Raw genomic sequence first — 24435 nt, 5'->3', positions numbered from 1 at the left:
TTTCTCCTCAAATTGCAACACTTACACGTGCAATTTATTTTACGTGGTGGTGTCTATGAACAAGATTGTAAAAGTTTCGAACTAACTCAATAAAAACACAGCAGTTCATGTCAGAAAGCCACTCCAGTTACAAAAATGTATTCACCAGACTGAGATTACCAAATGGTAAATGGACTGGTTCTTATATAGCATTTTTTTACTCTATCTGAACACTCATTCACACAAACACTTTTTTCTATGCTCTTTCATGCTACTACTACTAATTCATCACATACCACAAATGTCAAGCATACGAAACAGAAGGCTTTAAAGTCAGGGTACCTTTATTTAAAGTCACAATAAACATTGTACTTTTGAACTACACAGCGAGTACATAGTAATTCATTAATGTTGTACAATTTTCAGTGTTGACTCTGTGTGTCAGCAAAATAGATTTGAAATAAAACTATTTATACTGTGCACACTCTCAGCTTACATTTAAGGGGGCTGTTGAGAAAGTTTAGCCTATATATTGTGAAATGAAATATCAAGTTAATTCAGAAGCTGTGTATGTGAGCCATTTCTTCATTATCTCTTCATATATATATATATATATATATATATATATATATATATATATATATATATATATATATATATATATATGAATTATCTTGCATAAATAGGCTGTTGGTTTTCTTTGCTCATTTTAGTTATTACCAGCAAAATAGTTGAAGTTGCATCTTCAAATTGAAAGTCATCTCACTGTCTAAAAATGTATGTATTTCATCAGGTGCAACTGTTGAGTTTTTTCTGTTTACAAGTTCAGCATATGAACCAACTGTAGGCAACACCTGAAGGTATGTGACAGCTCTATGTGCAAGGACTTGTATTACTCCAGTATTTGATATGCATGGATCACTCTTCATAAGCAATACAAGTAGCTTTAATTTAGCTATGGTTCTCAGCTGATACAGTGTCCCTTCATAACACCACTAATTAGTCAAAAGTGAACAAAAAGACTAATAGAAAATAGTAAGATTTCCGGTTAGATTTCCACAGAAGGACTGCTGTTGCTGTGAGGTAACAGTACTAACCATCGTGCTGCATCTTGTTATTATTCTGGTGTAATATTTTTCATTCTTTGCATCACTGTCTCAGTCACATTTTGATCCCATGTAAATGAATTGCCTCAATTATTTTTCTGAAGTCTAGGTTTGCCTTGTATTTCTTTCATGCAGCTATCCCTGATTTAGTAGAGATCCCTTATCTGGTGGCTCACATTTCAAATTTTAAAACCATAACTGCTACACTTGCATCATAAAAAGGTCATATGGATTGATCACTGCATTTTTCCCAGATTAAAAAACATCATGTGTAAGAGTTTAGTTTGTCTTGTGTTGGTACACAGGTACACAGGAAACAAAGCAAAACATGGAGAACAGAAAGTCCCGTCATATAGGTTTTATTTTATTATTTAAAAAGCATATGTACAAAAATGTAAGAAGTTCAAGTCTAGACTATACATATGTTTATATATATATATTAATATATATTAATGTGTATATATATATATATATACACGCAAGGGGAACAAAAATTGCAGAGTAATCATAAAGAATATTGATTGTCTTGTATTTCCGGTGAGACTGAATGAGTCCTTTTAGTTCAACACCAGGTGTCACTTCTGCTGTGCAGTAGGAGTGCAGCGTGTTCGTCACGCAGTGTCTTATTTAGATTGCAGCAGTACTCTGACCAGCAGTCGTGGTGCTTACAGCTCCTTTCTTCCCTTGCCTGAAGAAACAAGTGAGATTATCAGTGACAAGCAACACAGACCTTTAGTTTGTCATCTTCACAGAGTTGTGCGTGCGTGTCATTCTGAATTTGGCTTACTTGTTGTGATTTTTTAGAATGTGTCGTCCAAGTGGGGACTCTGGATTCACACACTTCTTCATATCTGCTTTTGTGGTAACACTGAAAGATTTTTAAAAAGAGGTGTATTAGGAAGGAACTGGAGAACACAGCAGAATCATACCTCAGGTCATCTTGTGGACTCACATGATCTCTGTATGTGGACAGAAGATACTTGGGTAGTGTATCACTGGCTCAGTCTTGATGAGCTTTGGGCTGATCCTGCCAATGTAACTGTAACACTTGCATTTATTAGATTTGCTGGCTGGTTGTCCTGTGTAGGAAAAGACAAGAGCATTACCTGTTGATCAGCAGCCAAAATATCCATAAACAGGATGAAGGGGAAAAAAGAAACAAAGAAGGAAAAAAAATACGATTTTCACAGTACCTTGTGCACCTAGGATAAGCAGGCAGGCAACGAAGGCAGTGACTGAGTTCATAGTTGTGGCTGTAGGCAGATCCGCTGTTCACCGTTTCTGTCTTGAGTATGGCTCCTGATGCTGTGAAGCAGTAAGCAGCACGCTTATATACACTGCCTGCACAAAGTGGCCCCACCTCCAAGAGGTGTTTTGCAACATTAATTTCACTTTCCAGAATGCCTTTCACTTTCTTCTTCTTTTTCCCCTCTGCAAAGCCTGTTTCCGAGAATCGCAGCTATTGAAAAAATGCCTACAGAGGGAAATCTTTTAGGTACATAAATGACATTAATAAGACAGCTCATGACAAAAGCAACTATATATTAATTTAAACTGTTTTGTACACTGCTATCCCTTACACTTTAGCTATCACCATAAAGCTTCCAGTTGCATTTTTAATGTGAGATCTGATTTAAAAAATAAAAAAAAAACAGCAAAAATGATTTTCTCAGCTATGTAGATCTATGTGATTACGCTGACCTCTGACTGTGGCCTTCCACTTTGTCTGTTTAGGTTTTTTCTTTTTTCTTTTTTCTCAAATGTTCTTGTTAGGCTTAGGATTAAAGAAAACAAATATCCTGCAGAAAGGCTTCCCCCCCTGGTTTTTGTTTTTGGGAGCACTTATGCAAATATGTGATGTCTTGATAAATCAAGCAAATATTTGAAGTTTACACAGCACTATTCTCGCATGAAAATATCTTAAAAGTTTATTTTGTGACCCGGAAAGAGTAATATTTCAAACTCCGCCACTCTGTGTTCCTCCGCCACTGCCTCGTTTGAGTTTTGGACGAAATGGATTCTGGGATATTGCATTTTGTCATTTCGAGCTGATTGGAGACCAAAACAGCCAATCAGATTTTTTTTCATCCAAGTCTGTGATTGGCTGGTTTTGTGGCACAAATATAACGGTGTACAGAAAGAGTTGAGCGCGCACAGGCAGAAATATTGAGAGCACAAGTGCAAAAACTGAGTGACAGGGGCTGCTATTGTGTGTGTATGGATAATAGCAAACACAGAAATACATTTTTTGCACGCAGCAATGAATTTTGTTCACTCAAATTTAGCTTTTCTTCACTTAAAATAAATTTCTCCTCAAATTGCAACACTTACACGTGCAATTTATTTTACGTGGTGGTGTCTATGAACAAGATTGTAAAAGTTTCGAACTAACTCAATAAAAACACAGCAGTTCATGTCAGAAAGCCACTCCAGTTACAAAAATGTATTCACCAGACTGAGATTACCAAATGGTAAATGGACTGGTTCTTATATAGCATTTTTTTACTCTATCTGAACACTCATTCACACAAACACTTTTTTCTATGCTCTTTCATGCTACTACTACTAATTCATCACATACCACAAATGTCAAGCATACGAAACAGAAGGCTTTAAAGTCAGGGTACCTTTATTTAAAGTCACAATAAACATTGTACTTTTGAACTACACAGCGAGTACATAGTAATTCATTAATGTTGTACAATTTTCAGTGTTGACTCTGTGTGTCAGCAAAATAGATTTGAAATAAAACTATTTATACTGTGCACACTCTCAGCTTACATTTAAGGGGGCTGTTGAGAAAGTTTAGCCTATATATTGTGAAATGAAATATCAAGTTAATTCAGAAGCTGTGTATGTGAGCCATTTCTTCATTATCTCTTCATATATATATATATATATATATATATATATATATATATATATATATATATATATATACACACACATATATGCAATACGAATAGGGGCGTAATTTCCAAGGTGGTTTAGGGGGGTTATGACCCACCCCAGTAATTTGACCCAATCAATATAACCCTCCTCAATAAAATTATGAATTATCTTGCATAAATAGGCTGTTGGTTTTCTTTGCTCATTTCAGTTATTACCAGCAAAATAGTTGAAGTTGCATCTTCAAATTGAAAGTCATCTCACTGTCTAAAAATGTATGTATTTCATCAGGTGCAACTGTTGAGTTTTTTCTGTTTACAAGTTCAGCATATGAACCAACTGTAGGCAACACCTGACGGTATGTGACAGCTCTATGTGCAAGGACTTGTATTACTCCAGTATTTGATATGCATGGATCACTCTTCGTAAGCAATACAAGTAGCTTTAATTTAGCTATGGTTCTCAGCTGATACAGTGTCCCTTCATAACACCACTAATTAGTCAAAAGTGAACAAAAAGACTAATAGAAAATAGTAAGATTTCCGGTTAGATTTCCACAGAAGGACTGCTGTTGCTGTGAGGTAACAGTACTAACCATCGTGCTGCATCTTGTTATTATTCTGGTGTAATATTTTTCATTCTTTGCATCACTGTCTCAGTCACATTTTGATCCCATGTAAATGAATTGCCTCAATTATTTTTCTGAAGTCTAGGTTTGCCTTGCCAATTGCAACACCTACAGCTGCAATTTATTTTACATGCGCTCAGAATAGTGGCACAAAAATAACGCCATACCACTCTGCCCAGCGCAGAGCACAGGGCTCGCGTGCGGAGTGAAGTGGGGGGAAAAGTGTGAGAGAGAGAAAAAAAAAAAAAAAAACACGGCTCCTTATGGCTTACGTTGCTCACTTCAAAGAGTCGGCTCTAAGAGCCGTTTCGTTTGCGACCGACACATCACTAGTTTAAAGCATCTTGCCATGCGATTGCATTTGTCTCTAACCATCAGGAACCCTCACGTTAACTTTTATCGAGTGGAAAAATGTTAGCATTCATCCTGCAGCTTCACTGTTTATGTTATGCTAACATAGCTGTGTCCCTAGCGATCATGTTTATATACCAGCTAGCCCAACTTCATTAACCCTACAAATGTCACTGCTGTTTAGTTTTCTGTCTTCATTTATGTTGGAAGTTATAGCAGAGCTGTACGTTTTAATAATTTCAGAAATCTTTCAGTGAGAACATGCTATATCATGCTAACTTCTGACTCTGTTAAATGTAATAAATTTTCATGGATGCCTGGATGTTAAACTTAATTGTTACACCTGGTAAAGCAGCAATGCTGTTCGTTTTATTAAAAATGAAAGAATTTAGACAGTTTTTAACTAGGGCTGTGCAATATGACCAAAATCTCACATCCTGATATAAGACATCTATCGTCCCGATAACGATATAAATCACAAAGATTTAACGTTTTCTGTAAATTCTGTGAATCTCGGGCACCTCGACTTGCGTGAAGTGTTTCCAGCTGGGCGTCATGTACCTTGAGTCGAGTGTTATAACCGATGCATTAAAGGATGCATTTTTAGACATGACTTGTAACAGTCGCCATTTTCTTTGTGAGTATTTATTACACAGCGTGCTGTGGGGAAAAGCCTGTTCTAATGTTTGAGTCCAAGGTTTATTTTTTAGCACTCTGCAGACTCTTTCACGCAATTCAGTTTATTTTGAAAAGTCTCAACAGGATCTGGAGCTTTATTGTGAAAGGTTTATGTGGAAAATAAACAACCGGACACGTGATGGTTTTACCGTCATTGCTGCTCACGACAACGCATAAAAACCAGGCGCTTGTCTTTCCGTAGTGTGGTTATATAAAATATAAGAGAAAGAGAGAACTTTAAGAAATTAATATAGCCACTACAGTGACCATCAAAACGATGAAAAAATATTGCCATAAACAGTTTATTTTGCGACACCACGAAACAAACGATAGCGTAAAATGAAACGATAGACACTGTTATATCGTCATCCGATATATATCATTATATCGTACAAGCCTGTTTTTAACTCTCAGTGATGCCGCAGTGTTCGTTTGACTTTGGGACCTCAAGCGGACGGAGTTTTGGACCCAGATTTACGAGCACCTTAGTCCGACAAATACGGCAATAACGACTGCCTGCTTGCACGTTCTACAAAAAAAAAAAAAAAGTGCTTTGGTGGGTATCTGACGGACAAACACCAAACCAGTTCCACACCACTGAAGTTGCACCATTTTTACAAACCAATTCTGTTTCATCCGTTTCACTCAACGTTCCGCTTTCCCTCTTCTCATTCTCCGTTGCTGCCATGCTTTTTCCGCAATGTGCATATGAAAACAAAGGCACTGCGCATGCGCATTTTACCCATATTCTATCGCATTATTTTATTTTCGTATCGTTGTCTAACATTGTACCGTGAATGGTATAATATGGCCCAGCCCTACATGTACGTATTTAAAATAAAAATATGAGTAACTGTATTCCATTACAATTACCGTTAAAAAGGGTGGTATTCAGAATACAGTTACTTTGTTGAAATAAATGGATTACACGGTATTTTCCTGTTTCATGTTAGGCTAGGCTCTCTCTATTTTTGGTAATTCGACGCCGGTGGAAACCCAAACAAAACACGCAATACGAGGCTCTAATGCATGTGTCTCAATCAGAGAGTGTTAGAGTGTTACAGGCAATAACCCTAAATTATGTAGCCTCATTGGCAGTGTAGTCCATGCTGCAGGGAGAATGGACTGCCATGTGAGCTCAAGGGAGGGAGAAAAAGGAGAGTCGAAAGAAAAGTACGAGTTGTCACCGACCACAAACGGTAGATGGAAACATGTAAATATAATAATAACCACTGCAGCCAAAAAGAGAGCCTGACGAGCCCAGTTGTAAGTAAGCTATTAAGACTCGACAGTACGCTGTGTTCGTTTTCCTCCGAAACGATAAATTCCGTTGGAGCAGCCTTTCAATGCCTCTCTCTTTCTCTCGTTAGCAAAGCTGACCCAGACAACAAAGTAAAGCTAGTTTTCGGCTACGAGCCCGACACGGAACCCGACGAATTAGCCAGAGGTCCCTTTACTACGGTTCGGAGCCGGGGACCTGTTTTATATACGCGCGGAATAGTTTTTTATACCAGAGTGCTGCAAAAACTGCAGCCTTACATAATGTCATCCCAACTGTTACTCATTTTATATTAAGATTTAAAAATCTAGTTGGTATTGGTATGGTATAGTTGAATACATTTTAAAAGTAACCTTCCCAACACTGGTCATGAAGTAACCTCTATGCTCAGTCACAACACAACTGTAATTTTGTCGCTTACTCGGCATGTTGTTTTCTAACTTCTGCTTCTGTGAAAATGACACTGACAATATATGTTGCAGCTTTTTTTTTTTTTTTTTTAAATTTTCAGTAGATTCCTCAATACAGCTAAAGAAGAGGAAATGAAATTGAAAGAAACATGCTGATGGAAAACCCCAGTCCCAGTAAACTCCGCAATGTACCTTAAAATACTAAAGTGGTGACGAAACATATATTCACATGTCATTAAATCAGATGTTTTCCAGGAAGAGTTGCTCCTGTAGTCTGAAGCTCACACTTCTAAAAATTATGACATCTGATTTGGATGCAAGTGTAGCTGTATTTGTAATTGAGGCATGTAAGTGTGCTATCACCTTGTATCTTTTTTTTTTTTTACCTTTTTCGCCAAACTATGAAAAAGAAATAATAAAATGTTATCTGGATTACAAAATGACAAAGCAACATTTTAATTACTTGCATGGGAGTGACCCTTGTCTAGAGCAGGACGATATAACCAAAAATATTTATCACAATATACATTTGAAAATTTGCGCTAACAATATGACTGACGATATAATTGACACTAGACAAAATGCTTTACAACTCCACAACTTTATTAGTGCAAAAAACCCCATCAATGTATTTTCACGTAAACAAGCAGCTGTTTTTTATGTGCATTAAAGTTATATAAAAATGTAACAGTGCAAATTCCTTGCTGACAGTTTAACCAAAAGGCATTTCCAGTGGAAATTGGCCGACATATCCTCAGCATATTCACATGTCATTAAATCAGATGTTTTCCAGGAAGAGTTTTGTTTTGTGGATATTATTATCCACAAAACTTAAAAAGAGGTTATACACACACAATACGGTAATATTATGTTGAAGCACAGTACGTATCACTCCGCGAGGCTCCTGCCTACGATAGCCGTAATGCTCCGACAATCCATCATGCGGTGCGGGTTCGTAGCTTAGCAAAGTCGTACTAAAACGTGACAGATTTTCCAGCGCCGTGTACCACATAAAATCATTTTGAGGTCAGTAAACACAACCAGAAGTCATACATAAGGCACACAGGATTATAAGGGGCACTGTCGATTTTCAGAAAAAACAAAGGATTGATTTTAAGTGTGCCGTATTTTCCAAACAACACGGTAATAACGACAGCCCGCTAGCATGCGCTACCAAAACTAGTGCTTTGTTGTGTATCTGACGGACGAAAGCTAAACCAGTTCCACACCACTGAAGTTTCAGCATTTTTACAAACCAATTCTGATTCATCAGTTTCATTCAACGATCCGCTTTCGCCCTTCTCATTCTCTGTTGCCGGCACGCTTTTTCCGCCATGTGCGTATGAAAACAAAGGCACTGCGCATGTGCGTTTTACCCATATTCTATCGCGATATTTCATTTTCTTATCGTTGCCCAACATTAGTAAAAGTAAGTAAGTAAGTATATAGCGGTTTTCACAGATAAAAATCACAAAGGAAATGAGAATATAAAAACAATATAACAGTAAATAAAACAATGTAAAACTATAAAAACAGCATAAGAAGAAATTAATCAAATGCTTTTCTAAATAAAAATGTCTTCAGCTGTTTCTTAAAAGAATCAATGGAGTCCGTGCAACGAAGAGACAGTGGGAGAGAATTCCACAACCGTGGTGCCACAACCTGAAAGGCCCGATCACCACAAGTTTTAAAACGAGTGCGCGGTACCACCAGCAGTCTCTGATCTAATGACCTTAAAGCCCGAGAAGATGCATGTGGTTTCAGCAGGTCAGATAAATATTGAGGAGCCTGACCATGTAGGGCCCTAAAGTTTAGAACTAAAATTTTAAAATGAAACCTGGGGCTGCTCGATTATGGCAAAAATGATAATCACGATTATTTTCACTGAAATTGAGATCACGATTATTTGACGATATTTATTTAACCCTTTAAGACCTACCATAGAACCAAGTCCGCCAGAGCTTTTTTTTTTTTTTTTTAAATGTTGTAGTGCCATTTGTGGGAGCATTTTAAGTTGCTATACATCAATACAACTGTTATAGCCCATATTTTAAAAATGTGTATGTATTAAGTCCATAGTAACTACATTAATTGCAAAAAAGTGCAATAAACTACAAAAAAATTGAAAATCATTTTTGTTTTGTTTTTTTTACATATATTTCTACTTGGAGAAATTTAAGAGGTTTATCCCTCAAAACTTTAAATACAAAAAAGTTGCAAAAAATAGTTTACAACAACAGGAAATTTATTTTGAGTGTCTTCATAGTTTTATTTTTGGAGATACAGCAATTTTTATATACTGCAGGAAAAACAAAAAAACAATCCTATGATGCAAATTTGCAAAGCATGTGCATCAAAATAAACTATTTCCAGCAGCGCAATTCGAGTTCTAAGGCCTACAAGTAAAAAACTACATTTTCCGGGAAAATGACGTCACTTGCGATAGTTCGTGTTGATGTCTTTTTCAATGTGGGAAGTGTTAAGAACAGCTGATCAGATCGGCAAAGCGTGTTTCTGGAATATTATGTTTTTGTTCCTGCAAGCACTTTTTATGCAATTTTTGCAAAGCTATATGTGGAAGGAAACCGTGACCTAGGACAAGCTGAGGGCATAAGATGTAAATACAACTCCTCTGGTTTCATATGGAAAAAAATTTATTGTGCTAGCTTAGCGGTTCAGGTTCTACAGGGATTTAAAAATAGTTATACAAAACGAGCATGCTGCTCTGACCGGCTTTAAAGGGTTAACAATAACAATGTATTGAATAATGACTTTAAAAAATAATATAAAATAGTGTGCAAATACTGATAACAGTGCAAATGTTTGCAATATAAGAAATAAATGAAAAATGTAAACTTTGCAGTGTTGCTCTGTGGTGCAGCTACGACACCATAGCAAAGTTTACACACTGTGTCTACTTGATCCACGTCTGACTCCACGAACCCATAATGTTTCCACACCACTGAAGTTTTTTTTTTGTTTTTTTTTTACCTCTCTTTTCAACCAACGGCAGTCCACTCCTCTCCAAATAACTTCTGCTTAGCTCTCCGAGCTTCCCTCGGGTCCTCTTAATTGTTGTGACGCGTGTTCGAAATGCAGAGCAGTGCGCTTGATTTGCCACACGGAGCAGCGCGAGAGTAAAGCATGAGGGAGGGGCTAATAATCGGCTCAGTCATTTTTAATGATCGTTGAAAGCCCAGATCGTAATCGTGATTAAAATTCGATTAATTGAGCAGCCCTAATGAAACCTAAAATTTACAGGCAACCAGTGAAGGGAGGCCAAGACTGGAGTGATATGCGATCTTCTTTTGGTGCCTGTTAAGAGACGTGCTGCAGCATTCTGCAGAGTCTGAAGACGATTTAAGGCTGATTTGTTAAAACAAGTAAAAAGGCCATTACAATAGTCTAAACGAGAAGAAATAAAAGCATGAATAATCATCTCAAGTTCAAGCTTTGATACCATTAGTCTGAGTTTAGAAATATTCCATAAATGATAAAAACAGTTTCAGACCAGCTGCTTAGAATGCTGCTCCAGCGACATCGAGCTGTCAAATATGACACCGAGGTTTCTAAGGCTTGATTTTACATAAGGGTCTAAGAAGCTGATATGCTGTCTAATTTCTGGGACCATGTGGTCTGGAGCAATAATTAGAGTTTCTGTTTTTTCAGAGTTTAGTTGGAGAAAATTGTCATATAACCATTTGTTGATTTCTGTCAGGCAATTACTTAAATTAGACAATTTATAAAACTCAGACATTTTGAAGGAACAGTATAGTTGGATGTCGTCAGCATAGAGATGATAGGAGATATATTTATAGCGCTTAATAATTTGGCCTAGGGGAAATACATAAAGTAAAAAGAGAATTGGACCCAGGATAGATCCCTGAGGTACCCCACACGGCAAAACTGTTGATTCTGATGTGACATGATTCATGCAACAGGGCTCTAGAGTGCGACCAATTTGGTCGCAAATATGACCAAATTTTTCAGTGGTGCGACTAAAAAAAAAAATTTGGTTGCACCTGTGCGACCAACTGTTCGGGTAGCAAAAAACAAAAAACAAAATCTGCAACCTTCCCTGTGGTCAACAACAGACACACATTATGCCCCTATCGTGGACTAAACCAATCAGAGATAGTAAGGGGCGGGACCTCTCTGATTGGCCGTGGTCCAGTTGAAAGTGCAGGTGGAAGTGGGAGGTGAGTAGCTTGAATAAAGCGATATCAATTCATTAAATCCTGAATCGACTTTTAAATATAACTGTGTTTTGTGATTAAAGCTCACAAAACCATTTCAACAACAACCAAACAGCAAATGAGAGCAGGTACACGGATTCCACACAAAGACGTAAACACAGAATGACTCGACACATCACAATCAACTTTGTCTTCCTCGGCTTTCTCACCCGACAGCCCGCAGACGGACACACTGTCGGAGCTTAGCGGTTCTGATGCGTCCGGTCCGCGCTGTGATTACGTCTTTTTGCGCTGATTCTGAGCTGCAGGTTTTGTCTCTCTCCAACCAAAATTCACCGAGCCAGCAGCAAAAGAAGCAGCAAAAGAAGCAGCAAACTGCGCTTCACATTTGATCAATGTCGTCATGAATTTTGCTGTTTTGCTTCCACGACTATTAAAATCACACTTCATGCACAGCTAGCGCTCTCTCTAACTCTCTCTGTACTTCAAGAACAGTTTCCGTCTCCAATCTCTGTTTTCTGTATTATTCATTCGCTTATTACCCACCAGTCTACCGTTGTTTACAGCACTGTAGGCTGCTGTCTTTTTCTTTTCTTTTTTTCACTTAAATGACCTCGGACAAGAAAGCCTATTTTTCTGTTGTTCAATACTGAAGAAATTTAAACTTTATATGCAGAACATTGTAGAATATTTTTAAGGTTATCTGCTATAAAAAGCCAGACCAGGAAAATCTCCTTCATGTTTTTCTGTGTTTTATTCTCAGTTACTTTCACACATAGACATCTGCTGTGATGTTCACAATTCTGATGAAGTCAGTACTGATAAATGATCAGAATTATAATATTTCTGACTGTCTGAGGCTAAGTTGAATCGAATCGGGACTTGAAAACCGGAATTGAATGGATTATAGAAAGCAGTGATGATACCCAGCCCTAGTGAGCAGCCTAGGCACGACAGAAGTGGATGTAGCTGTAATAGGAAAAGAACTATTGCTAACTTTTCTGTTAAGTTAAGGCCTGATCCTTCTGAAATTCATAGCCAGTGCTCTGACACGGTGTCATCAATCTTTGAATGCTGAAAAAGCACAGTGTATCCAGAAAAACACATTATATTATATAAGTTATTATAAAATTTGTGTTCGCCTAACTTTTGTGCCGGTACGACTAACTTTTTTAAGTTAGGCGTACCGGTACGCCCATGGCAAAAAGTTAGTCTAGAGCCCTGTGCAAACAGTAAAAGATCTCTCAGACAGATATGATATAAACCATTTTAAAACAACACCAGTAATCCCAAACAAGTTCTCGAGTCTGTTTATCATGATACTGTGATCTACAGTGTCAAAAGCAGAGCTGAGATCCAACAGGATCAGCACTGTATATTCTCCAGAGTCTGCTGCCATCAAGATATCACTAGATACTCTAAGTAAGGCCGTTTCAGTGGAATGCAATTTACGAAAACCAGACTGGAAAGTGTCCATAACAGCATTTTTATCCAGGAAATAGTTAAGTTTTTCTAGTACTACTTTTTCTAAAATTTTTGATATAAAAGGCAATTTGGATATTGGCCTATAACTGTTAGGAAGAGATGGATCCAGCTGGGGTTTCTTTAATATTGGCTCAACAATAGCTTGTAAGCTGGGGACTCAGCCAGTATGAAGAGAAGTATTTATCATTTCCACAATACAGGGGCCAATTGAATCAAACACACTAGTGAAAAATGAAGATGGAAGGACATCAAGGGGGCTTGAAGTCTGTTTTATATGACAAAGCAGGCCTCTGATGTCTTGTAATGTAACAGGAGTAAAAGAGGACCAAGTATCAGAGGAGAGCAAGTTAAAAGTTTGATATTGAGAAGATGGAGAGATATTAGACCTGGTGGCAATGACCTTATTTCTGAAATAGTTCATAAACTCATTGCATTCGGACGTTGAGTGAACTGGTGCACAAGGAGCATCAGGAGAAACGATACTCTTAATTGTTTTAAACAAGAATTTAGGATCTTTCTTTTTTGAAGCTATGAGGTATGAAAAATACTCTGGCATTTTTCCACATGTCATTTAGCAAGAGGATAGATTCTTTAAGGTGTAACTTATAAACCTCAAGCTTGGAAGCCTTCCACAAACGTTCTAGCTTGCGACAGTATCTCCTGAAATTACGAATGTTTTCATTTAACCAAGGATGAGATTTCAAACGTAGGACAGTACTTTTTTTCAGAGGTGCCACCATGTCTAAAGTAGAATTACACTGGTTATTAAAGGATGAGACAAGAGAGTCCAAATCATTCTAAGTCATTTCAGCGTCAAACATGGCAGAGAACCTTTTGCCAGCGTTCTGGTTTATGAGTCGCCTTTCAATCGTTATTTTGGGAGCCGGGGGATCCAAATAAAAAGACAAGTTAAAATATATGCAGCTATGGTCACTCACATGGACATTTTCCACACGAATGTCATTTATATTTAAACCCAAGGAGAAAACAAGGTCCAATGTGTGACCCTTTACATGTGTAGGGCCAGAAACATGCTGCATAAAATTAAAAGACTCTGTGATAGTCATGAAGTCAGCAGCCATATTACAGGATGCATCATCAATATGAAGGTTAAAATCTCCCAAAATTACCACCTTCTCTAATTTAATAATGGATGATAGGAGGTCGTTAAATTCAGTTAAAAAGACTCCGGCAGGGCCAGGAGGTCGGTAGATTAAAATACAATAAAAGGTGCGCAAAGAGCCGACCTTGATCATCTGAAGTTCAAATGAAGTAAAAGAATCCAAGTTCATCAGTCTGCATGTGAATCTGTCCTGGTGCACAACAGCGAGACCTCCGCCACGTCCCGAAAGACGTCGAACAAATTTCCTTCAGATGTATATAATCCATGTTTTGTTGCCACATCTCAGTTAAACACAAGAAGTTGAGAGATTCCTTTATAAAAAGATCGTTTAAAATAAACGATTTGTGATTGAGCGAGTGTTGAGCAGGGCAAACCTGATTGAAGACGTTTGGTTGGTGCAGTCAACAGCTGACTGAAGTGGCACTCGAATTAAACACCTGTGCGCACCTCTACACCTGTTACGCCGGGCGGGGACTTCAGGGCTAGCAGAAGCTAATATCCATCAACTCTGCCATCAAAACTGTTTTGGTAGATCTCAGGTTTATAATAGCAGCACCATTAACGAGACTGGGACAGCTCTGTCTTAACGTAGCGACTCCGTTTATTGCCAAGCTGCAACAACAAATACACACGGCTCCACCACCAGAGGGTGCTGCATGAACCATTGAATTAGTCCTTACCATAACATCCCCCCTTCTGAGTACATTATAAACTATAATGTTTTCTGTATTAATCCACATTTATGTCAATACTGAAATCACTGCAACTTAACTTGTAGCTGGATACTCCAAGGCTGTTACATTAACTCAAATCTGTAACAAACATTTATTGCCTTAATTTATAACTATTATTTTATTTAACTGTGTGAACTTATTCAACTATGAAGGTGGGGTAGACAACCCAGTCCTTCAACTGAGTGAGGGGATTATTCTGCCCCGGGCTGGTCACTCAGGTGCTCGAGAGTACCTTCTACCTAAATCAAAGTCCTTAAGGTACCTCGGTGGGTTTCTGTCTCTTGTAGGATATCTTCTTTCAGTAGACTGGTTACTTGGTGGTATAAGACACTGCTGAACCTGGTTTGAAACAGGGCTGCTGCTGTTTTCTGGCAGGACAGGGATTTGTTGTTCAGTTGGTTCAGTCTTGGTCCCTTTTAGTGTGATGAGATGGCTCCTGTTTCGACGTAGAAGCCCCCTCGGGGTCTCAACAAGGTAAGACCGCGGCGTATCTGCTCTGCCTGATATAGTCCCATTTGTTTTCATGTCTGTGATCCAAACTTGATCTCCTGGGTGTAGTCCAGTGAGGTCTTGTGCTCTGTGTCTGTAATTGAACCATTTCCACTGTTTTTCTCTCTCCTTCCCTTCTCTCTCTCTCTCTCAGTTTAGTGATGTTTGTCCAGCCTGAGTTGTGGCAGGATGGAAGTATGGGAACTGTGGTACGAAGTTTCCTCCCCATCAGAAGCTCTGCAGGGCTATGTCCATTGGCAAGTGGTGTGGCGCGATATGCCATGAGAGCAAGATATGGGTCTCCTTCTTTCTGTAGAAGGCTCTTTACTGTTCTCACTGCTCTTTCAGCCTCACCATTGCTCTGAGGGAATCTCGGGCTGGAAGTGGTGTGGGCAAAGCCCCACTCTGAAGCAAACTTTTGGAAGTGTTCTGAGGAGAATTGTGGACCATTATCCGACCTTAACTCTGTTGGAATGCCGTGGCGTGCGAATATGGACTTTAAGTGGTCAATCACTGCTGCTGATGTGGTAGAGGACAGCTTAGCTATTTCTATGTATCGTGAGAAATAGTCCACTGCAACCAAATACTGGCTGTTACTCCACTCAAAAATATCAGCACCAACTAACTCCCACGGCCATGTAGGAAACTCAGTTGGCATGAGTGTTTCTCTGGGTTGCTGTCTCACCTTTGCACATGTCTCACATTCTGCTACCAGCTGTTGTAGTTGAGAGCTCAGTCCTGGCCACCATACCAACTGCTTGGCTCGTTCCCTGGACTTTACAATGCCCTGGTGACCTGTGTGCAGTCGTGTCAAAACATCTTTCTGTAATATCTTTGGAATAACTATACGCATACCTTTTAGGAGAAGTTCATTTTCAACAGTCAGGTCCCCTGCATGCTGGTGGTATGGGAAACATGGACCTGGTATTTTGAGTTTGTCCGGCCAGCCGTTCCTGCAGTAGAGTTTGATTTGTTTCAGTGTTTCGTCTTTGTCGTGCTGCTCTCTTATTTGTTGTAGTCTCTCCTCTGTTGCAGGAAGACCTGAAATCACCTGATGTGCATACAGGTTCATTTCGTCTCTTAATGTCTCATCACAAACAGTTTTTTCTGGTGCTCTGGACAGCACGTCTGCAGTTGCGATGTGTTTGCCTGGGACATGTGAGATGGTGAAAGAGTACCGCATTAATCTCATTCTCAGTCTTTGTACTCGTGGTGGCAGTTCGTCTAAGTTCTTGGAGCCCAAAAGTGGTACTAAAGGCTTGTGATCTGTCTCAACATGGAACTCAATGCCTATAAGAAAATCAGAGAATCGCTCGCATGCCCAGGTTATGGCTAACGCTTCCTTCTCTATTTGAGCATACCTTTGTTCTGTGGGGGTTAATGCTCTTGAAGCGAAGGCCACTGGCTTGGTTGTGTCATCCTCTTGTTTCTGAAGTAGCACCGCTCCTAGTCCATAGGAGGATGCATCAGCTGATACTGTTGTTTGTGCTTTGGGGTTGTAGAGTGCCAAGTTCGGTGGTTTACTCAGTTCTGCCTTAATGTTGTCAAACGCTGTTTGTTGAGCCTCACTCCAACACCAAATTTTTTTGGTACTGAGTAGTTCTCTCAACGGCTGTGTTTTCTCTGCTAAGTGGGGAAGGTACTTGCCTAGATGATTAACCATTCCTAGGAATCGTCTCACTCCACCCACATCGGTGGGTGCCTCCATGTTGCTGACCGCTTTCACTTTTTCTGGGTCTGCTTTGACTCCTGTAGTGTCAATGATCTGTCCGAGGAACTTGATTGAGGTCTTTGCAAACTGACACTTCTCACTTTTCAATGTCACCCCTGCTTTTGTGAGCCGTTCGAGGACTGCAACCAGCCTCTTGTCGTGCTGGGTCTGTGTGTCAGCATAAACCAGAATGTCATCCATTTGGCAGACAACACCGTCCAGCCCTTCCAAAAGCTGAGACATTCGTTTTTGAAAATGCTCAGGGGCTGAGGATATGCCAAAACAGAGTCTATTGAAACAGTACCTTCCGAATGGTGTGATGAAGGTTGTGAGAAGAGCTGACTGCTTGGACAAAGGTATTTGCCAAAACCCTGAGTTAGCATCGAGTTTTGAGAACAACTTTGCGCCCTCTAGCTGTCCTAGGGTGTGCTCAACTGATGGCAACATGTGTCTTTCTCTTTTCACAGAATTGTTTAGTTTGGTCAAGTCCACGCACACACGCACTTCATCTCTGTTTGGTTTAGGTACTGGAACCATTCCTGCACACCAGTCAGTAGGCTGCTCTACTCTGGAGATTACACCTAACTCATACGAGCAAGGTCTCCTTTGACTTTGGGCAACAGGGGAAACGGGACCCTTCTTGGGGTTGACAGGGCAAATGGTTTAGCGTCTGCTTTAAGCTCAATTTTGTATTCCCCCTCCATTCGGCCTAACCCGTTGAATAGTTTTGGAAACTGCTGCTTTACTGCCTCTACCGAAGTGAGTGACACTGCTTCTACTCTGGCCACTAATCCAAGTGCTACACTTGCTAAGCGGCTAAGTAACCCTTGCGTCAGGTCTGCTACTGCATACACAGGCTGTACTGTAGTTTTGCTCGGAGTGCTCAGGTTAGCAGTAAATGTCCCTCTAACGGCTAGTGGAGACATTTCCGCCCCATACAGTTTCAGATCTGTGGGTTGCAGCTGTGGTTTTTGTGCTAGAGCATTGTACTCTTTTTCAGGCAATACGGTTACGTCCGCTCCTGTGTCAATTTTGAGCCAGCAGTCTACATTGTTAACTTTTATTTTAGTCAACCACGCATCCTCAGTTCTCTCTGAGGCTACTGTTCCCAAAAATGCTACCTCCCTTTCTTCACTGTCACCACCTGCTGCACGTATTTCTCCCACTGCCCCAGACCTGCACACTCTTGCATAGTGACCTTTCTTTTTACACTGATTGCAGAGTACCTCTTTGGCTGGGCACAGGTTCTTGCTGTGAAAGGGTGTCTTTCCACAGCGGTTGCATTGGCTTTTCACGTTCCTCTCTGTGGTTTGTGGCACAGTCCACGTCTCTTATCATTTCACTGTGCAGCGCCCCGTAGCCACAATGCTCAGCCAAGGCATATAGGGATGTAATAAACCCGTCTGCAGTCTCTCCTGCTTCTTGCTGCCTTTGGTTGAACTTTGCACGTTCAAAGATAACATTTCTTCTGACTACAAAGTGTGCCTCGAGTTTGTCTTTGAGAGTGTGGTACTCACTCGCCTCCTCTTCGGTCAGGTTCAACGAAGTGATCACGTCCTCAGCTTCATCGCCCATTGTATATATCAGAGTGTTAACCTGGTTTTCGTCCGATTGTAGCTCGAGTCCGGATGCTATCCTGAACCTCTCAAAGCGTCGGATCCATTTCGGCCACTCTTCTGGCTTTGAAAAGTCAAATTTCGGCGGCGGTGATACTTGGAAGGCTGCTGGCTCGGCTGTCATGCTGCTAGTCGCAAGATGCTAGTTAGCGTTTGCTAATTTGTTAGCTTAGCTCCTACTGTGGCTGTTAATGCAAACTTGCAGGGCGAGTTCTCTCCGGTGAGAAAGCTTCCGTTTTCGTGACGTTCTTCTTCCCTCTAGAGTACTTCTGACACCATGTTTTGGTAGATCTCAGGTTTATAATAGCAGCACCATTAACGAGACTGGGACAGCTCTGTCTTAACGTAGCGACTCCGTTTATTGCCAAGCTGCAACAACAAATACACACGGCACCACCACCAGAGGGTGCTGCATGAACCATTGAATTAGTCCTTACCACAACAAAAACGGCGGTCGAAGGAGGGACGCCAAGTGAACAAGGGGCCATCAGACCATAGATTCCGAGCTGGGAACTGAAGTGTAGCGTCGGCACCAGGTGACAGTAGATGAATTGGTTGTAGGCACCGGGACTCTTCCCACATGCAAGAAGCTAATCTTCAGTACCTTCTCAGTCGAACCTGGACACCGGCCCTGGTTCCCCTACTTCTTCTTTTCTTCGTGTTAAATCCCACCGATATGTATTGTAACATGCAGTCAGGTGAGGAACACACAAAGGGTGGAGGGAAAAATTTCCTGTAACTGTCCCAGCTGTCACAGTAGCTCTCCATTGAATCTTTGATATACAACATCATGCCCCGATCATAAGTATTGGTGGCAGAGACAAAATCAAAACACAGGATGGTAAAAATAATCTTGCAAGTGACAATAGCGGCCAGTATAAAACTATACCAGCGAGCTGTAGCGGCACAAGTGGCAAAGCCAAACACAGGCGCCATCTTGTCCTTGTCAACATTATACCGGTATTACTGTGAATGGTATGATATGACCCAGCCTTACTCAGTGGAATTCCCTTTACTGATAACCTTTACTAAATATCTATAACCAATCTGAAATTATCCTGTTTTGTTTTGGGTTTTTTTCATTGTTGAAATTAAAATCTAGTAGCAGCCTTCTCATTTCTTTGTGTTTTGTGCTGTGTTTTACAGGCCCACAGAGGAGGACAGCTCCGAGGCAGATGAGGGACGGGTCCCAGGACGGTCCATCGACGGTGGAGCTGGCCATCCTGGTGTCCCTGAAAAGGCAACACCAGTCTCCAATGGAGCATTTCCTCCTCAGCCTTGTTCCTGCTCTGGAGAGCAGCTGGTCCTTTTTATTCCTGTCTCTCTGTAAATACTTATATTTTATATATTTATGTTTAATGTTTTTCTGTGTGAGAATTTTAATATTATTTCAAATAAATTTTTATAATGACTAATGTCTCAGTTCTACTACACAGCAAATGTTGGCACACAACTTGACACATGCAGAATTTATTTCATATTATACTAATGACAATATATACTAATACAGTGGGATGCAAAAGTTTGGGCAATCTTGTTAATAGTCATTATTTTCCTGTATAAATCGTTGGTTGTTACAATAAAAAATGTCAGTTAAATATATCATACAGGAGACACACACAGTGATATTTGAGAAGTGAAAATAAGTTTACTGTATTTACAAAAAGTGTGCAACGATTGTTTAAACAAAATCAAGCAGGTGCATAAATTTGGGCACCACAAAAAAAGAAATGGAATAAATATTTAGTGTATATCAATGTGTGTGTCTCCTCTACAGGGAGTGCAGAATTATTAGGCAAGTTGTATTTTTGAGGAATAATTTTATTATTGAACAACAACCGTGTTCTCAATGAACCCAAAAAACTCATTAGTATCAAAGCTGAATGTTTTTTGAAGTAGTTTTTAGCTTTAGCTATTTTAGGGGGATATCTGTGTGTGCAGGTGTGAGGGACCAAGCAGCCAAAGCAAAGAGGACACAGGCAAAAAAATATCTTCAAAAAGGGTTTTCTTTATTTTAACCCTCAAAAAGTCCAAAATTAACAAAATTCAAAACCATACTTAGCAGGCCCATAAAACAGGTCAACTAAATATAACTCTACAAAAAGTAATTTCCAGAAACTTAAACAACAAAGTGAGACACAACTTAACTCACAAACTGACCTAATTAAAAAGACACATGAGGGTAGCTTTTATAATGATTTGGCCAAACCATTTGAACACAATAGGGGGAAAACAAAAACACACACTAATATTAACTAAGCACAGAATAACCTAACTAAACCTAAAACACCCCTGCTCCTGGTAAGCCCATGGTTGGTCCTGCTGAGCAGGCATTTTGTCCCCAGAGTCCTCAGCCACGCCTTTTGCCCAGACAGGAAACAGCCACCGCCCAAACCCAGGTAACTCAAAGAAAGAGAAACATAATTAATATAACAAAACATTTTAGAAAAACCACACAATGTTACTATGTGTGCGCCTCATAATACCAGTGTTAGGTTTAACCAAATGATTAATGAAGAAAACTGCAAAGCAAACTAATAAAGTGAAAAATGGACTAATTTACCCCTGTGTGGCTGATGCCATCACAGCAGGTGACTATTACTGTGCATAATTATTAGGCAACTTAACAAAAAACAAATATATACCCATTTCAATTATTTATTTTTACCAGTGAAACCAATATAACATCTCCACATTCACAAATATACATTTCTGACATTCAAAAACAAAACAAAAACAAATCAGCGACCAATATAGCCACCTTTCTTTGCAAGGACACTCAAAAGCCTGCCATCCATGGATTCTGTCAGTGTTTTGATCTGTTCACCATCAACATTGCGTGCAGCAGCAACCACAGCCTCCCAGACACTGTTCAGAGAGGTGTACTGTTTTCCCTCCTTGTAAATCTCACATTTGATGATGGACCACAGGTTCTCAATGGGGTTCAGATCAGGTGAACAAGGTGGCCATGTCATTAGTTTTTCTTCTTTTATACCCTTTCTTGCCAGCCACGCTGTGGAGTACTTGGACACGTGTGATGGAGCATTGTCCTGCATGAAAATCATGTTTTTCTTGAAGGATGCAGACTTCTTCCTGTACCACTGCTTGAAGAAGGTGTCTTCCAGAAACTGGCAGTAGGACTGGGAGTTGAGCTTGACTCCATCCTCAACCCGAAAAGGCCCCACAAGCTCATCTTTGATGATACCAGCCCAAACCAGTACTCCACCTCCACCTTGCTGGCGTCTGAGTCGGACTGGAGCTCTCTGCCCTTTACCAATCCAGCCACGGGCCCATCCATCTGGCCCATCAAGACTCACTCTCATTTCATCAGTCCATAAAACCTTAGAAAAACCAGTCTTGAGATATTTCTTGGCCCAGTCGTGACATTTCAGCTTGTGTGTCTTGTTCAGTGGTGGTCGTCTTTCACCCTTTCTTACCTTGGCCATGTCTCTGAGTATTGCACACCTTGTGCTCTTGGGCACTCCAGTGATGTTGCAGCTCTGAAATATGGCCAAACTGGTGGCAAGTGGCATCTTAGCAGCTGCACGCTTGACTTTTCTCAGTTCATGGGCAGTTATTTTGCGCCTTGGTTTTTTGTGCCTGGGACTCCCCCGGGAACCTACGCCAGGATCCTGTTTGTGGACTTCAGCTCTGCCTTCCAGACCATCTCCGAGGCAAGCTTTCCCAGATGAATGTGCCTGATCCCATCTGCCGGTGGATCACTGACTTCCTGACGGACAGGAAGCAGCATGTGAGGCTGGGAAAGAATGTCTCGGACTCTCGGACCATCAGCACCGGCTCCCCTCAGGGCTGTGTTCTTTCTCCTCTGCTCTTCTCCCTGTACACCAACTGCTGCACCTCCACCCACCAGTCTGTCAAGCTAATCAAGTTTGCAGATGACACCACCGTTATTGGGCTCATCTCGGACGGGGATGAATCTGCCTACAGGAGGGAGGTTGAACGTCTGGTGTCTTGGTGCAGCCACAACAACCTGGTGCTGAATGCCCAGAAGACAGTGGAGATTATTGTGGACTTCAGGAAGCACACAGCCCCACTCCCCCCCATCATCCTGACTGACACCCCCATCACCTCTGTGGACTCATTCCGCTTCCTGGGTACCACCATCACTCAGGACCTGAAGTGGGAGCCCACCATCACCTCCGTCATCAAGAAAGCCCAGCAGAGGATGTACTTCCTGAGGCAGCTGAAGAAATTCAACCTGCCAACACGGACGATGATGCAATTCTACACCGCAATCATCGAGTCCATCCTCACCTCCTCCATCACCGTGTGGTACGCTGGAGCCACTATCAGGGACAAACAGAGACTGCAGCGTGTTGTGCGCTCTGCTGAGAAGGTGATTGGCTGTAGACTCCCATCTCTGCAGGACCTGTACACCTCCAGGACACTGCGGCGTGCAGCTCGGATCTCAGCTGACCCTTCTCACCCTGGACACAGTCTGTTTGACCTGCTCCCCTCAGGCAGGAGGCTCCGGTCCATTCGCACCAGAACCTCTCGCCATAAGAACAGTTTCTTCCCCTCTGCTGTTGGACACATGAACAATAAACGTACGACTGTTCCCACCACTAACACATGACCCTACGCTGTGTTCACTGCATCATTCCATGTTTTGGCACTGATCACCACCTGCACTCATGTATATATCTTTCTACGTAGCACTTTTAATTCTTATTCTCATGTATATATCTCATGTATATCTCATGCATATATCTTTCTACGTAGCACTTTTAATTCTTATTCTTACTTTTATTTTTTCATGTCTATTTAAGCGCAATTTATGACAGTATGTTTGCACTGAAGCACCGCAGCAATTTCCTAATGTTGTAAACCTGCTCAACATTTGGCAATAAAACCCTTTCTGATTCTGATTCTGATTCCACACGCTTCTTGCGACCCTGGTGACTATTTTGAATGAAACGCTTGATTGTTCGATGATCACGCTTCAGAAGCTTTGCAATTTTGAGACTGCTGCATCCCTCTGCAAGATATCTCACTATTTTTGACTTTTCTGAGCCTGTCAAGTCCTTCTTTTGACCCATTTTGCCAAAGGAAAGTTGCCTAATAATTATGCATACCTGATATAGGGTGTTGATGTCATTAGACCACACCCCTTCTCATTACAGAGATGCACATCTCATTTCTCATTACAGAGATGCACATCACCTATAATATGCTTAATTGGTAGTAGGCTTTCGAGCCTATACAGGTTGGAGTAAGACAACATGCATGAAGAGGATGATGTGGACAAAATACTCATTTGCCTAATAATTCTGCACTCCCTGTATAATATATGGGGTGCCTTTGTCTGGACGTGCTTCCCATCCAGAGATCCACAGCAAAGAAGGAAGTTCCAGCGCTCCTGGAATCCCTCTGTGATGGACCGCCAGTCTCCAGATGAGGACACAGCCATGAAGTCGTCCCAGTTGGCCATCGCTACCTGGGGGGTGATCTGGCACACCATGGACACACCGACTCTGAAACTGAACGCGATGGTCCTGAAGCAGTCCCCGGTGGCAAGGAACCTGGACAAAATTATTCAAAATTAGTATTATGTGTACTGCAGTTACAAAATTATTCAAATTCCAAAATACTTTTGTGATGTCAGATTTAAATTACAAAACATAAATCTTACATAAAACATTTTGTAATTATAAGAATAATTACATAATTATTATTAGATATAATATAAAACAGTCGTGTTTTGTTTTAACTTTACCATATCATAATTTGATTGGTAGCA

At 40.5% G+C, this 24435-nt stretch overlaps 1 protein-coding gene across 1 annotated transcript; it reads right to left on the bottom strand.

Moving 5' to 3' along the window:
• Window positions 1-1712: 1712 nt before the first annotated feature.
• LOC308404329 (C-X-C motif chemokine 10-like) lies at window positions 1713-2356 on the bottom strand (the record flags this gene model as incomplete). The annotated part of the gene is made up of 4 exons (XM_080894358.1): window positions 2279-2356; window positions 2038-2164; window positions 1873-1953; window positions 1713-1773 (listed from the first exon to the last, which is right to left on the bottom strand). Exons 1-4 carry the CDS (start codon window positions 2328-2330, stop codon window positions 1713-1715), a joined length of 321 nt encoding a protein of 106 aa, XP_080750484.1. The 5' UTR covers window positions 2331-2356.
• Between the last annotated feature and the right edge of the window lie 22079 nt (window positions 2357-24435).

This window comes from Rhamphochromis sp. 'chilingali' (assembly GCF_963969265.1).
Source record: "Rhamphochromis sp. 'chilingali' genome assembly, chromosome: 10".
Taxonomy (NCBI): domain Eukaryota; kingdom Metazoa; phylum Chordata; class Actinopteri; order Cichliformes; family Cichlidae; genus Rhamphochromis; species Rhamphochromis sp. 'chilingali'.
Note: the sequence above shows the minus strand (reverse complement) of the source record. Positions and strands in the feature narration are given on the sequence as shown.